This window comes from Falco cherrug, chromosome 2, assembly GCF_023634085.1.
Source record: "Falco cherrug isolate bFalChe1 chromosome 2, bFalChe1.pri, whole genome shotgun sequence".
Taxonomy (NCBI): domain Eukaryota; kingdom Metazoa; phylum Chordata; class Aves; order Falconiformes; family Falconidae; genus Falco; species Falco cherrug.
This window is the reverse complement of record NC_073698.1, coordinates 45537009-45550343: the sequence shown is the minus strand read 5'-3', so window position 1 is coordinate 45550343 and position 13335 is coordinate 45537009. Positions and strand designations below refer to the sequence as shown.

Here is a 13335-nt window from a genome sequence, read left to right as displayed (position 1 = left end):
TAAATGTGGAAAGTCTGAGCTTCAGACAAATTTTTGCTTCCTTTGTAAGCCATGCTTGCATTTTCCCTACTGAACTTACTTGAGGGCAGAATTCATTAGGTGCTTTCAACTAATGTGTGCAATTGTTTAAAAGCTTTACATGCTCAAAAGTGCCATCAGCAATTGCTTGCATTAGCAGTACATCTCCCACTGTGGCAATATAGAGGTTCTTTGCTACACCTCTCTCCTATTATTATTGTGAAACCCGACTGTTTAGCATGACCAATCACCAGAACGCTGCTCCAGGGTAGAGCAGCTACTCACCTACTGCCCTTGATGTGAATTAAGAGCAACAGACATCCACAGGCAACTTCTCTACTGCAAAACCACATATTTCCCCTTTCTGACTGTCCTCTTTTCCTACTCCCAAAAGCACGCTTGAGTTTGATGAGCTTGTTACCATTCACTACGAACCTTATGCTATTTGAGGCCATCATGCTCGGTCTTAGACTGTGCCAAGATGACTATAAGCGATGTATATTATGCCAATACATTAAAAGTTGAGAAAACATGGAGAAGCACAGATGCCTTTCCTAAGCATCATCACTATTTTTCTTTGTTGCCAGCGTACTTGTCACTTAGCTGTCCAAATTTCAGTTAAAAAATAAAAAGTGCATAAAAGCAACAAGTTGCAACAGTTTTCTGTAGAGTACGACCACATGAAGTGGAGAAAATTCAAATACAATAGGTTACAAAAGACATCTAATGAGTCACAGGCTAGCATCCGAACTATATATGCACAATTTTGTCGTAATTATCAGATCGCAGCAGCCACAGGGACAATATGACAGACTTGATCTCCTGCAACTGCACCAGCAGATGCTGAAGTGAGGCATAGACAGCGCCTATCTTTGCTCTCCACTTCTCTCTGCCTTGCAAGCTTATGCTGGCCTGTACATGTTTAGAAAGAAGAATCTTTATATAATTGTAAAGCTAAAGTGTCAAAAGTTTAAAATGAACAAAACTGTACTGAGCATACACTCTAGAAATACACCCTTCTCCTCCCCCTCAAGCACAACTGAAATACTTCAAATATTACTGTAAAATTTATTAAAATAAAACCCAAACTTCATAACCAGTCTTAAAAAAAAATAATCCAACAAAAATACCACCATATTGCAGATACAATGCAGCAGAAGTATTCAAAAGCAAACAGAACCACAAACACAGATATATGCTGTGGCACTTCACATATCTCTTCTAGAAAAAAAACAGAAGCCATCACCACTGAAGGTAAAGTTCTGGCTCCACTGAAATAATTGCCAAAATTCACACTGAACTTCCAGTGGGCCAGGACTTCACTCTTTCAGGCTACAGCAAAACAGCAAGGCATACATAGTCTGAAGACAGCGTTAGACATACAACATTAGTGGAAGTATGTGAGTTGTGACATGCAAACACCAAAAGGCAACCTACAAAACCGAAGTTGAGGCAAAAATGTTTTGCCTTTAAAAGCTAACATATTCAATTCAAAATTTATATAGGTCTTCTTGGGATCTTGTGACAGTCACCACATAGTGGAAAGCCAGTAGCTACCTTTTTTTCCAACCAATTTAGATGAAAGCACAGTGCTGCAACTCAAGATAAATTCAAATCCAGAGTTAAATATTTTATCAACAGCTCCGAGGTCTGCACTAAGCCTCTGCTGGAACATCCAATGTTATTCTTGTTTTGTAGGTAGTAGCAAACCTGAACAGAGTGCTCGATCCTTCTTACTCCTACCCAGTGAAAAAAAAAGTACGAACAACACAGAAGAGATTTTAACAGCTATAGATATAAGAGAACACACAAAGACCCATTACCACAAAGGTAGACCCATGAATTGTAAGAATAACCTGATGACCCTGGGGAAAGAAGGGAAATCAATTATGTTGCTTCGCTGTAACTTCAACAAACAATGCTGAAGAGGTATAGTACCCAGCACCAGACTTGTTAGGAAGAGTGTGCAGCAGGAACTATTTCATGGAAGTACATGAAATGTTAGCTCTTTGGTTTACCTTGCTCAAAAAATTGTGACCGTCTTTTTAAGTTTTTCAAAGAAATAGGTTCAGACGCTATTTGAAAAATACAAAGAATACAAACAAGTCAATGAGGTGCTGGTTTTGGTGGGTTTTGTGTTGGTTTTTTTTAATGACTATCCCCACTGGATAAGAAACTTCTGTTAGACCCCCAATCTATAGCAATGCCATTTCAGAAAAAACAAAAAGCCCCTGAAACACAAAGGAAATCTAATCTTTTGTAACAACAAATACAGTTTTTAGTAGGTTACATCATATACTGATTAGTATTTCATTTTATCACTAACAATGTCCAACTGTAACAACAGTACAAGTGTCAGACTCAGATTCTCTCCGTCTAATTTAGGCCTCCTCAATTGACATGCCAAATTGGACTGAGGTGCCTAATCATCATTTAAAGTCATCAGAAAAGCATGTCCAGAGGGCAACTGATCTCTTGGCCCAGGGGGGAGGAGGGGTACGGAGTACGACATGACGGGACTCATACAATTCACCATGTGCATTCAAGACAAAATGAAATACCAAGTTCCCACTTAAGGATCATTGTTCCATTAGAAAGTATACGTACCTGGTTTCTCTCACTGTCATCAAGTAAGGCTATAACTGTTCATAGCATCATAAGTAATTATTGTTCATACCAGTATTATTAATAGCATTCTCCAGGAATAAAAGTAAAATAATATTAGAAAAATGACAACTACCCCCAAAACCTCACAACTGAAAAGGGCGGGGGGGGGGGGGGGGGGGGGGGGGGGGGGGTGAGTTCAATACTTTTTAAACTCTTCCTGAGCAGTGAAATAAATCAATGCTCATACTGAGTCAGTCTCTACACAACGCAGTAGCAATTACAATAGATTGTGTCCCTTCCCCTTCTCTTTCACCCCTACCGCACAATAAATTTACAACTGCTAATGCAGAGATGTGGGGATTTGTCACTGCGCTGTTGTCAGTTCTCCAACTGCCTAGCATGTTGTGGAAGCAAACTACACCCAGTTTGGATGCAGCTAGATCTCTGATACCTGCCTAGCTTTCAGTTCATTAAGGTCTTGCTTTGCCCGCTGTATAAAGCTTGTGATGATTACACGTATAATGTCAGCGCTTGTTGCAAACCCACACAATTAGCAGATGAAAAGCAGTAGTGGTTTACCTCTTTGTTCATTAGAGCCAAGGTCTCCTTGCATTCCATTTATCATTTTTGTTTCTCTATCCTGAAAAAGTGAAAAATAAAAGGGCTGGGGTTCATTGGATTTGTGGAAGTTTAACCAATTACATGTCTCCCTGACAGGAACTGTGTATCACTGAACACTTCAGAACACTTTCCACAGAAAGATACAAAACTATCTGAAACTGCCTGAGTATATTATAAGACAAAAAGATAACAGGCATTTGAGAGGATCAATAATCATCCGTGAATTGCTGGCTGGAAAAAAAACCCACAACCATCAGTTTGCAAGAAAATGCCAGAAGTTGCGATCTTGCTATTTCAGCTCCTCGGCAGGCAGGGTGTTATTTGCAAGTAATTTGAAAGCACAGATATGCTTGCTCTTTGGGGCTGCAACTTTCATTTACATGAATAATGGAGGTAAAAGTCTTTTCTAAAGGATAAACGCTCTATATGTTCTAGTTCAAATGCACTCTGCACATATTTTAATACTCCTCCCTTAGCAGTGTCTGCTCATGGATGGACAGTAGCAAGTCTTTAAAATGCCTTATTTAGCTTAACACATACGTAACTACATCTCTGTATTTGCAGTACCCTATATGCTCCTTAAGCAATACAAATAAAAACAAGACTTCCAAGGTCTTTTCTCCATCTTCCCCCCATCAAGGTCTTAGACTTTTTACTTTCTTCCTCCCCCTAAATCCCACAACCCTTCAAAAACATACTCACAGAACTTTGAAGGCTGCTGGAGAAGTCTCTTTTTGTTGTTATGGTGGAAACATTTGAAATGTGTTCTCCAGAAGTTGCATCAATCCATTTATTTTCAGATGTACCTATAATGTTGGTAGCCATACTGGTGAGATTGAGGATTTTATGTCTTACATGTGGCAGGGAAGGCTGGTCTTTGCCCCAGTCTTTTTGGTATGTGGAAGATCAAGAAATTAATGTGGACAGTAATGTCAAAGAACAGAACAAGAGTTAGAGAAAACACATTAAAATAACACACACAAACACACACACAACCCACCACATAACAGAAGAGGGAGACACACAAATCAGGTGGAATTTGTGAAGAGAGGAAAAAGGGCTTTTACGAGCAGACCGCCTTCCCCAGAAATGCAAGTGTTAGTCATAAGCCAGGTAAAAGTTTACCAGATATTTTGCTAGCATGGGCTACAGTAGCTCAACATTACAGAGCAATTAGTATTCATTGGAAACTATTTCATTAGCATTAGTAAGGATCGAGAAAATTCTTCCAACTTTACTCACACAAGGTACAGTTTGACTCATATGCTATCCAGGGAAGTGTCATTTTTATGTCCATGCTCATCAAGAAGCACAGAAGGCAGGGGGCAAGGCAGTCTAACCTAAACTAGCAAAAATGATGAGGCGAAGACAAATGAGAAACTTCTCTTGCACTCCCATCATTTCTCCCCTCCCACTACCTAAAATTTATTCAGTGATGACTTCTCCACTAATCTCACTCCTTGTTCGTGCTAGGCCCTGTAGAAGTGATTTGTTTCCTGTCTGTTCCTCACCCCACTACTTTTTTCCCCACTTGCTGGCAGTGTATTCTACCTAGCTTCCCACTAGAAGAATGTTTTGCATTTGTACTGTGAAAGAAGTCATTGGTCACACTTCCAACTCTGGAAAAATCCTTTTGGGACTTTGAAAGGGTATCCTCATTAAACCCATGACAAGTCTAGAGATGCTAAAAGACCTTCAGCCAGGATGAAAAGCCTCACTAGCCAGAACAGGTAGTACCATTCTGGAGAGGCTGCGCAGCATCTCAAGATTTGGGTCAATACCCAAAGCATAGCACAAGGTACTACATCACTCACAAGCTCGTACGCCACCTGAAGCACTCCCTGAAGAAAGGAACACAAGATCCTCCTTCCCTGAAGAAAGGGAGCTGCTGATCGCAGGAGAGAGGCTCTAGAAGTTACTATCGTCTAGAGACCATCCCCTCTTCATTTTTGTGGTATGGCAGGAAAGAAAATGTTATATTCCCTTGCGTGGTGGTTGCATACTTTTTTACCTGTCCATCCTCTCAGAAACAGGCTAGAGCGTAAGAGAGAGGTCAGTAGTTCAACACTTTGTAGACTTGCTTGTCAACACATTTCTAATGCACAAGTAGTTAAAAAAAGCCAGGTTGTGTTAAAATGCAACAGACATGCTAGCAAACTACTTAGCTTAGATACATATTACTACTGTAAGGGTAATAAGGACTCTCAGCTGTCAGGTACAGCAGAGACAAAGCTTATTTGCCTTACAGAGCATACTGTATCTGCCCGACAAAACAACTCACCATTCTTTCCATATCGTCTGACATCCATGAGTAGGTTTCCAGTTTCTAGTGCTCTGCTGATGGCTTCTTCCCACTGACTATAGTCCATACCTGAAACCTTTGTGCCATTGACAGCAATGATCTCATCATCTACATGCAGCTGACAAAGTGCTGCAGGGCTACCTGCAGAAAACAGAAGAAAAATACAATTGTGTCTCAGTTCACAATTATTTTTTTACCACAGTTGTTGCTAGGTCAGGGGGGAATCCTTCAAAGAAACACTTAAGTGATGGATACTCAGAAAAATCTTTGAGAACAATCTATGACACTGTAATGTAAGGTCAGTAAACTCAGTATCCAGGTAGCATTTCAATTTGAAAGTTATGAAAATTACAAACATCAGTCTTTTGGACTTGTAAGTGTTCACATTATGGCTAGCCCATTTAATTAACAACTTCTGGGCCCACTCCTGCCTTCACTAGCTAACCTTTATAATCTGGGACAATGAGAGACAGGCAGCACCACCGTGTCTGTAGCCAATGATTAGCTGAAATTCAGCCAGTGTTTGGGTAATCCTCTTATTTGCCCAAGAAAACGGCGTCCACTTTGTTAGTCCTAGGAGAAGCTGGCTTTCTCGTATTCTTATTTACATTTTCTGGGCTCTACTGCAAAAGCATGCTGCATTACTTCTTTTCTAAAACAGTTTGTTAACTCTGAATTGACTGGTAATTGGGCTCAAGATATTGCTGGGTGCTGTCCCATCAGACTTCTCTGGATTCTAATTATTTTGCCTATTAAGAGCAAATTTTATTGCAGCTTGGACTTTGAATTCTACTGACATTCTGCAGGATAGGCTGCAATTTATACTCTTTTTTCATTTACTACGCATTGGCAGGTGAACTCACTAGCCTAAGAACAGAGAACATACAGGATCAGTTAATAAACTTTTTGCTGTTTTAATTCAGAAAATGGATGAGCTAAGGAACTCAGACTTCCCTAAATAATGTTTTATGAATTACCATACCATTTCCATTAACAATTATTCCCTTAGCAGAATAGAAAATGGAAAAGCTAAGTGAAAACATAGTTAAAGATTGCACAATAAATGCTCATGTTAATAGAATAAAACAAATCTGAATTACTTTGGAAAATGTTTCCATTGTGTAAGTAGTGAATTCCACACACCTTATTCAAAATATACCAAGAACAATGCTATACTCCGTTATCAGAAATTAATGTGGACAAGCATGACGGAAGAATTTAGACACCATATGCTTCATCCTGACAATGTTCTAACTCACTAATAAAACGCTGCTGTGTGGATCATCCACTAAGGATTCAGATAGCTTTAAGTATACCTGGCGCCCCAGAAAGTTAAGAAATAAAGAAATGCTATGATTCCTAATACTGCATGAAACAGTGATCCATCACACTTCACTAAAAAAACAACACTGAGTACTACTTTAGGAGAGAATAGCTTCATATTCTATTTTTCTGCATTCTTCTTAAACTACAGACTAAAAACTCCATTAGCAGTTATCAGTAAAGATTTCAAAACACAACAATTACTTTTCAGCAATACTATAGAAGAAAAGGTAGGGTTTTCATTTGAAGGAAGAAAACCTGGGTGATAGTTAAACAAAAAAATGTGCGTCTCCTTAGAGCCAGGAAAATGTTAAAGAATTAACAGATTTTCAAATATATTAATGGAAGGCACTATTAAGGATACCATTGAAGTTCCTGTTTTCAACAATACCATATAACATTTGGAATTGTGTCTGATTTCAAGACATGAAATCTTTAATACCATATAGTTTGACCACATATAGACTGAACTTCATGCTCATGGTACAGGGAATGCTTCAGGCTCAAGGAGATCATCAGAACTGGTAATTTCCCTTTTATGCTGTGACAGAATGTTCATTTTACTCAGTTTGACAGGGATGAGATCCACCTTAGAGGTGAGAACAGTATACCTCAGTTCAGTGTTAGGAAAGGAAGGGAATTTAAGATTGCGTGGCTCCTCCAGTACCACCAGAAAGACATATCCAGACCATACCCCAAACCATACATACAGATTGGAATGAACAGCAGCAGTCGTGTAACTAACTTCTAACTTCTAACACAGCCAGAACAACTTACACCTCTCAATTTTTGGCACGTTACTTTGCCAGCTGCCCTTCCTCTACTGCCTCTACAGTTGTGAATAAAAGAGCTTAAGAGTGCAAACCAGGGTGACTATACTGGGCTTCTGCTCCAATTCACCTCCAGAGAAGCCTCCAGAGTCTAGCTGGCAATTCCGGTGCCAGAAGTTGTACGGTGCCAGTTGTCTCTCTCTGTCCAGCTCCTTTCAGGACTATAGGAGTTACTGGTAATTTCTTTATACTGCTGTAGAGGATTTAGTTTATGTTACATAAAATAGGTACTGCTATTTTTCATTAGTTTCCCTGGAGGTAAATATTTTTCTTTCTTACTATGCCCCAGTGAAAACAAAACCAGCCAAATACTCACTCGTTTTCCACACGTGTTTAGTTATCTCTAACCTGTCCCCATCTGTTGCAATAACAACAGATAAATAGTAGCTTAATTAAAACTTGAAGGAAGCGGGTCAAATTTACTTTGTCCTACATGTCTGCAAGGGTTTGATTGCAGATGTGCACTCCTGCATCAACACAATCTCAAAAAAGGATTGCGAATAGGGTGGGTGAAAGGGGAAGGACTGAAACAATAAAGATTATATGGTATTGGGGAGGTTGGCAGAACAACCTCTAGATTAATGAATTCAAGGCCTTCTGTTTACCTCTGTTTTAGTGTAAACATTGAAAATTACTGTAAAAAATAAGCACTATCTTCTTTTATATGTAGTAAATGGGTCTCACTGAAACGTGTTACAAGCTTAACTCTTAGTAAGCTTAATTTGAGAACACTTATAAGAAGTTAATTTTGCTTGCCAAGTAGTTTTCTTAATTTTTTTGAAAGAGAAGAACCTATGTATAACACAGAGACATTTTCAGACTTTTCAGTAGCACCCAGTGACAGGACAAGGGGCCACAGGCACAAACTAACACAGGAATCAACAGCTGAATGTGAGGAAAAACTTTTCTTTGAGGGTGACAGAGCACTGGAACAGGCTGCCCAGAGAGGCTGTGGAGTCTCCTCTGGAGACGTTCAAACCCCACCTGGACACGATTCTGTGCAACCTGCTATAGGTGACCCTGCTTTTAGCAGGGGGGCTGGACTAGATGATCTCCAGAGGCCCCTTCCAACCCTGACCATTCTGTGATTTATAATCAGTAAAAAGATAAATGCAGGTTATCACCTGAAGAAAACCATATAGCTAGTCAGAATGACACGTATGTCAAGACAAACAGAGAAAGTCTCCCTGGAAGCTATTTCTGGGCTCATGGAAGAGAAAAAGATGACTGGGAACAGTTGGTATGGAGTTCCCAAGCCTGAAACACACTCGATCAGCCTGGTTGTCTTCAATGATGACATGACTAGACCTGTGGATGAAGGGAGAGTGGTGGATACCATCTACCCTGTCTTTAATAAGGCTTTTGGCATGATCTTCCACAGTATCACTATAGAAGCTGGGACAATACTGTCTACAGGGCAGAATGACCAGATGGGTGAAATACTGGCTGGGCTGTCAGGCTCTGTGGGTAGTAGTCAATAGTTCACACTCAGCCTGGAGGCTGATTACAAGTGGAGCTCTCCCAGGGGACAAATCCTGGGTCCTGTCCTCTCTAACGCGTTCACCAATAAGCACGAGGAAGAGAAGGTGAAACACACCCCTATCAGATTTGCAGACCACACCGAAAGGGACAGGGTGGCAGATATACTGCAGGGCAGGGCTGCCATTCAGAGTAGGAACCTGACACCCAACAAGGGGAAATGCAGAGTCCTGCTCCTGGGATGGACTAACTCTGATGTTGGTACAGGCTGGGGGCTGATAGGCTGGAGAGACCCTGGCAGCAGTAGATTACAAATGCTGCTCTTTATTGAAATTTATGGCAGAAGAACACAGCACAGTGTTATAAACTGAGGCAAAGGTATGTCTGACTGGATATGCGGGGAAGATTTTGTCTGAGAGGATAATTACGCAATGCCCAGAGCAGCTGTGCAGTTTCCATTCTTGGAGGGTCTCAAACCCACCTGCCTAAGGCCCTAAGCAACCTGGTTTGAATTCAGTCTTGACACTTTCTTGAGCAGGGGTTTGCTCTATGACCTTCAAGGTCTTTTCCAACCTGAATTGTCCTATGACTTATCCTTAAAAAATAGGAAACACAAGATTCAGAGGTGCTGAGCTGAAAGCATATCTTACTCTTTCAATGGGCCATTCACCTCTTTCATCCTTCATTCCTTTAAAGGAATCTACAGCTACTGAGTAAGGATACAACACAAGCTAGTTGAAAAAATTATGTTAAACACAGGCGATAAACAAGAATACCAAGATACAGTCCATTCTCCATTCAATCTTTATACTTTGCACCCTTCCTTGCAAAAATGGTAATAAAGCATAATGGAGGTAACAGCCACTAGGTCATCTTCTTGCCTAGAGAGCTGGGGATAGAGTCCACATGGACCTATGTGAATGACCAGCAGGAACGTTCACTCCCCTCAGGTTTCTTACTTATACCTGGCAGTGCAAAAAGACAGTCGTCTCCTTCCACATAACAACATTAAACCAGAAGCCTAGCAGCAGGGAAAGCCATTGGAAAGTTACTCTCCATGCAAAGCGAGTATTAATGGTTACAATCTAATTATGAGAAGTGCCCATCTATAGTGCAGAGAGGTCTAAACATTGAACTGGGGGGAGAGGGGGTGGGGCGGGGCTGAAATCAAGGGTGCTCAGTAAGTGCTGTTAAATAGTATTTTTTCCTCTCTGGAAAGTATAATGAAGGGCTAACTACACGAGAAGTTTCCAGTTATTTCTCCTTTCTCAGGATGATCTTGTGTTAGCTGGAAGAAAGGGCACAATTCAATACTCCTCAAGTATTACTGGCAATGGGAAAGATCATTGCTCAGAAAACAAGCATTACACGTGATTTGCTTGGGTTTTGTTGCCGTTTAATTAAGGAAATCAAGCTTGTCTCTGCAGAAGACTACTAAAGCCTAGAAATAAACTTTATTGATGTTTTGATCTAGACAAAAATGTTTGCTTTTCCTCAGCATGAACACATCTGAAAAAACTGCACTGGAAATAAATTTAGAAGTTGCAATTGCTTAAAAATATTAACTATCTGCAAAATTCAACATGGCTAAGAAAGGGAAAATTGAAATGAAAATACTAACTCCTAACTAAGTTTCCTCTGCAAGTAATTACAAACCATATGAAGTGAAATGTTCCAAGCTTAGCTGAAAGGAACAATATGGATATTAGAAGTCTGTATGTGCCACTTATGACTGTTCTGTAAAGGGTTTGGTGACTATGTGAGTAATCACACTTACGCCTTTTTCAGTGGTTATAGAAATGTCCTTGGCTAGCAAAACGCAGTTTTGGTATTTCTGAATTCAGCCCATTTCAAGTGAAGAGGCTTCACAGAAATACATTATCAAACTAAATACGGATTTTTCAATTCTCTACCTATTTTTTTAACATTTACAGCCTTCTTCACAGCAAACACCTTAATTTAGAAGCCTCTGCAAACTAAACATAAGAAGAAAAATTTGTGCAATTAATACACATTTACCTTCTTCAACTGTCTGTACAAAGGCCCCTGAAGAACTCCAATTTGTTGTAAATCCAAAGCTGCGACTGTGGCCAGGTCTCTGGTTTATACTGATTCTCATTTCACTGTACTGTTCCTGAAAAATAAAACATGACACTACAGTATCTGGTATCACAGGAATTTAAATGAGGGAAAGTTTATCCTCTAAATAAGTGAGGCTGTTCACAATGTGCACCTTCATCATCTATTATTAGCATCATAGAAAAAGGAAGCAGTATTGAAGTCAGTTAACTAATTTGTTTTTTATTCAAACAGGTATGTTTTTGGTTTACATTTACATCTTCTCTACATACATATTTAGCTGTGCATCTCTCTTATTTTTAATGTTTTGTAACACAATGCTATAAAATATAAGAAATTTGATGACTCTAAACCCCTAAATGAGTCTTCATGGACAGTCTTGTGAATTTGTGAAACATGCTGCCTCCTGAGAGAGCACCAGTCAAGCAGAGATGTGAAAAAGCTAGATAACTGGAAAGAAGCTTGTTTTTTTCTTGTACATCCTTCAGTGGGAATCATCAGTTTCCTTTAGGTTCAATGCTGCAACTAGGTTTACTTGAATGAACAATTATCATTTTAATTTCATATGAAATACTACTAGCTTGCTATGGATTTTGTAATGGAGGCCTTCAATAATAAAATTAATCCCAAAATTAGCTAGAATCCAGATCTCCCATTCTAGCAAACTTTCAAGATGCTTTCGAAGTCAGAATTGAAACTTAACATTACTATTTTAAACTACAGAAATATTTGATTGGGAAAACATTTTGTAAACTTGCTTTCAATCCCACACTATATTATGAACATGTGTTGCATGCATTAACATTTTAATATGAACTCATTAAGAAAACAATTAAAATACACAAATGCATGCTATTTTCATTATCCTGGAACTGACATTGCTATAAAAGAAAAAAAAAAAAAAAAGATGAAAAAAAAGACTTTTTCTGTTCAACACTTAAAACAGACATATTCCAACATGTGCATGAAGAAGACCCCGCACATGCTTTTATGTATGCACTAAATGTACAGTGATATTTTAGTTGCCTAGTGAACAAGCCTTCCTGAAGGGTGGGATTAATTTTCCTTAACTTAAAATATTTAAAAGCCTAGGTATCTAAGCCAATCCCCCACAGCTCCTATGCTGCTAGGATGCAACAGGCAGCACTGCACAAGCAGATGTAGTTGGTCAGAGTCTCCGGACAGGATGCAGCCAGAGGCGGCTCCAGCAGTACCTGAGTGCTGGGTACAGAAGACACCACCAAGGCAACATCCTGAGGTTTTTACTCATTAGAAAACACTCCCTGTTACTGCCCAGGGTAGAAATTAAACCCTTTCTTCAAAGCACAGCTACTAGCTTGCAAATGCTCCTATACAACCCAAGTCCTTAGGTGAGTAACGGTACATTAAAAGTGAATCTACTAATAGACAGGTTAGCACACTGGGCTAGAGCACATATAAAGCTTTTGAATATGAGTGTGTTCCAGGAAATTACTGCTGCTGTTATTTTTATTTCCACCATCCCAACCCAGCTACTTTTGAAACCTACCTCTTGCCTGAGGAATAATGTGACTTTGTATACTGAACTTCACCATTTGTACAGATAGTCTCCAAAACACTTAGCACTCCACAAACCTAGTGTTACTGCCCTGATGACTAGCGACCTGTATCAGTTTCCTAACTCTGGCGATGATTTACAAACATGCCAAATGTAACTTGCATTCCTTAAGTTATAACTCATTTGAGGCACAACACAAGCTTTTATTCTTTTTCTTTTTTCTTTTTTTTTTTAAATTTAAAAACAACACCACATTATTCATTTGCAGGGAGGACAATTTATAGTCTTGTGACTAATTACAGGGAAAAAATATGGACCTAGTACATGTTGTTCTCCTTTGACTCGTTTAAAGACAATCAAAGAACCCATATCTAATCTATATTTTCACTGATCAGAACAGCAATTCCTCTGCCTGTTTTTGCTACAACACAGAAAAAAAAAAATTATCATGATCTCTTTCCTTATACAACAATCATGTTTCCAAAAAGTTATGATAAATTCATTGCAATGGTTAAGGGGCTTCAGGAGTATTAAACTGA

The 13335-nt window shown here is 39.4% G+C and overlaps 1 protein-coding gene across 9 annotated transcripts in view; it reads right to left on the bottom strand.

Moving 5' to 3' along the window:
* Positions 1 to 13335, bottom strand: part of LMO7 (LIM domain 7) — a 131064-nt gene that overhangs the window by 16952 nt on the left and 100777 nt on the right. For 4 of the 9 annotated variants that reach the window (XM_055702134.1, XM_055702126.1, XM_055702132.1 and 1 more), the window contains 5 exons: positions 11200 to 11314; positions 5528 to 5689; positions 3949 to 4133; positions 3205 to 3265; positions 2037 to 2093 (listed from right to left, as the gene is read on the bottom strand). In XM_055702134.1, the coding sequence (XP_055558109.1) occupies positions 2037 to 2093; positions 3205 to 3265; positions 3949 to 4133; positions 5528 to 5689; positions 11200 to 11314 (580 nt within the window). Of the gene's footprint in view, positions 1 to 1841; positions 1884 to 2036; positions 2094 to 3204; positions 3266 to 3948; positions 4134 to 5527; positions 5690 to 11199; positions 11315 to 13335 lie in introns of all 9 variants that reach the window. The other 5 variants (XM_055702131.1, XM_055702133.1, XM_055702127.1 and 2 more) reach the window with 4 other exon arrangements.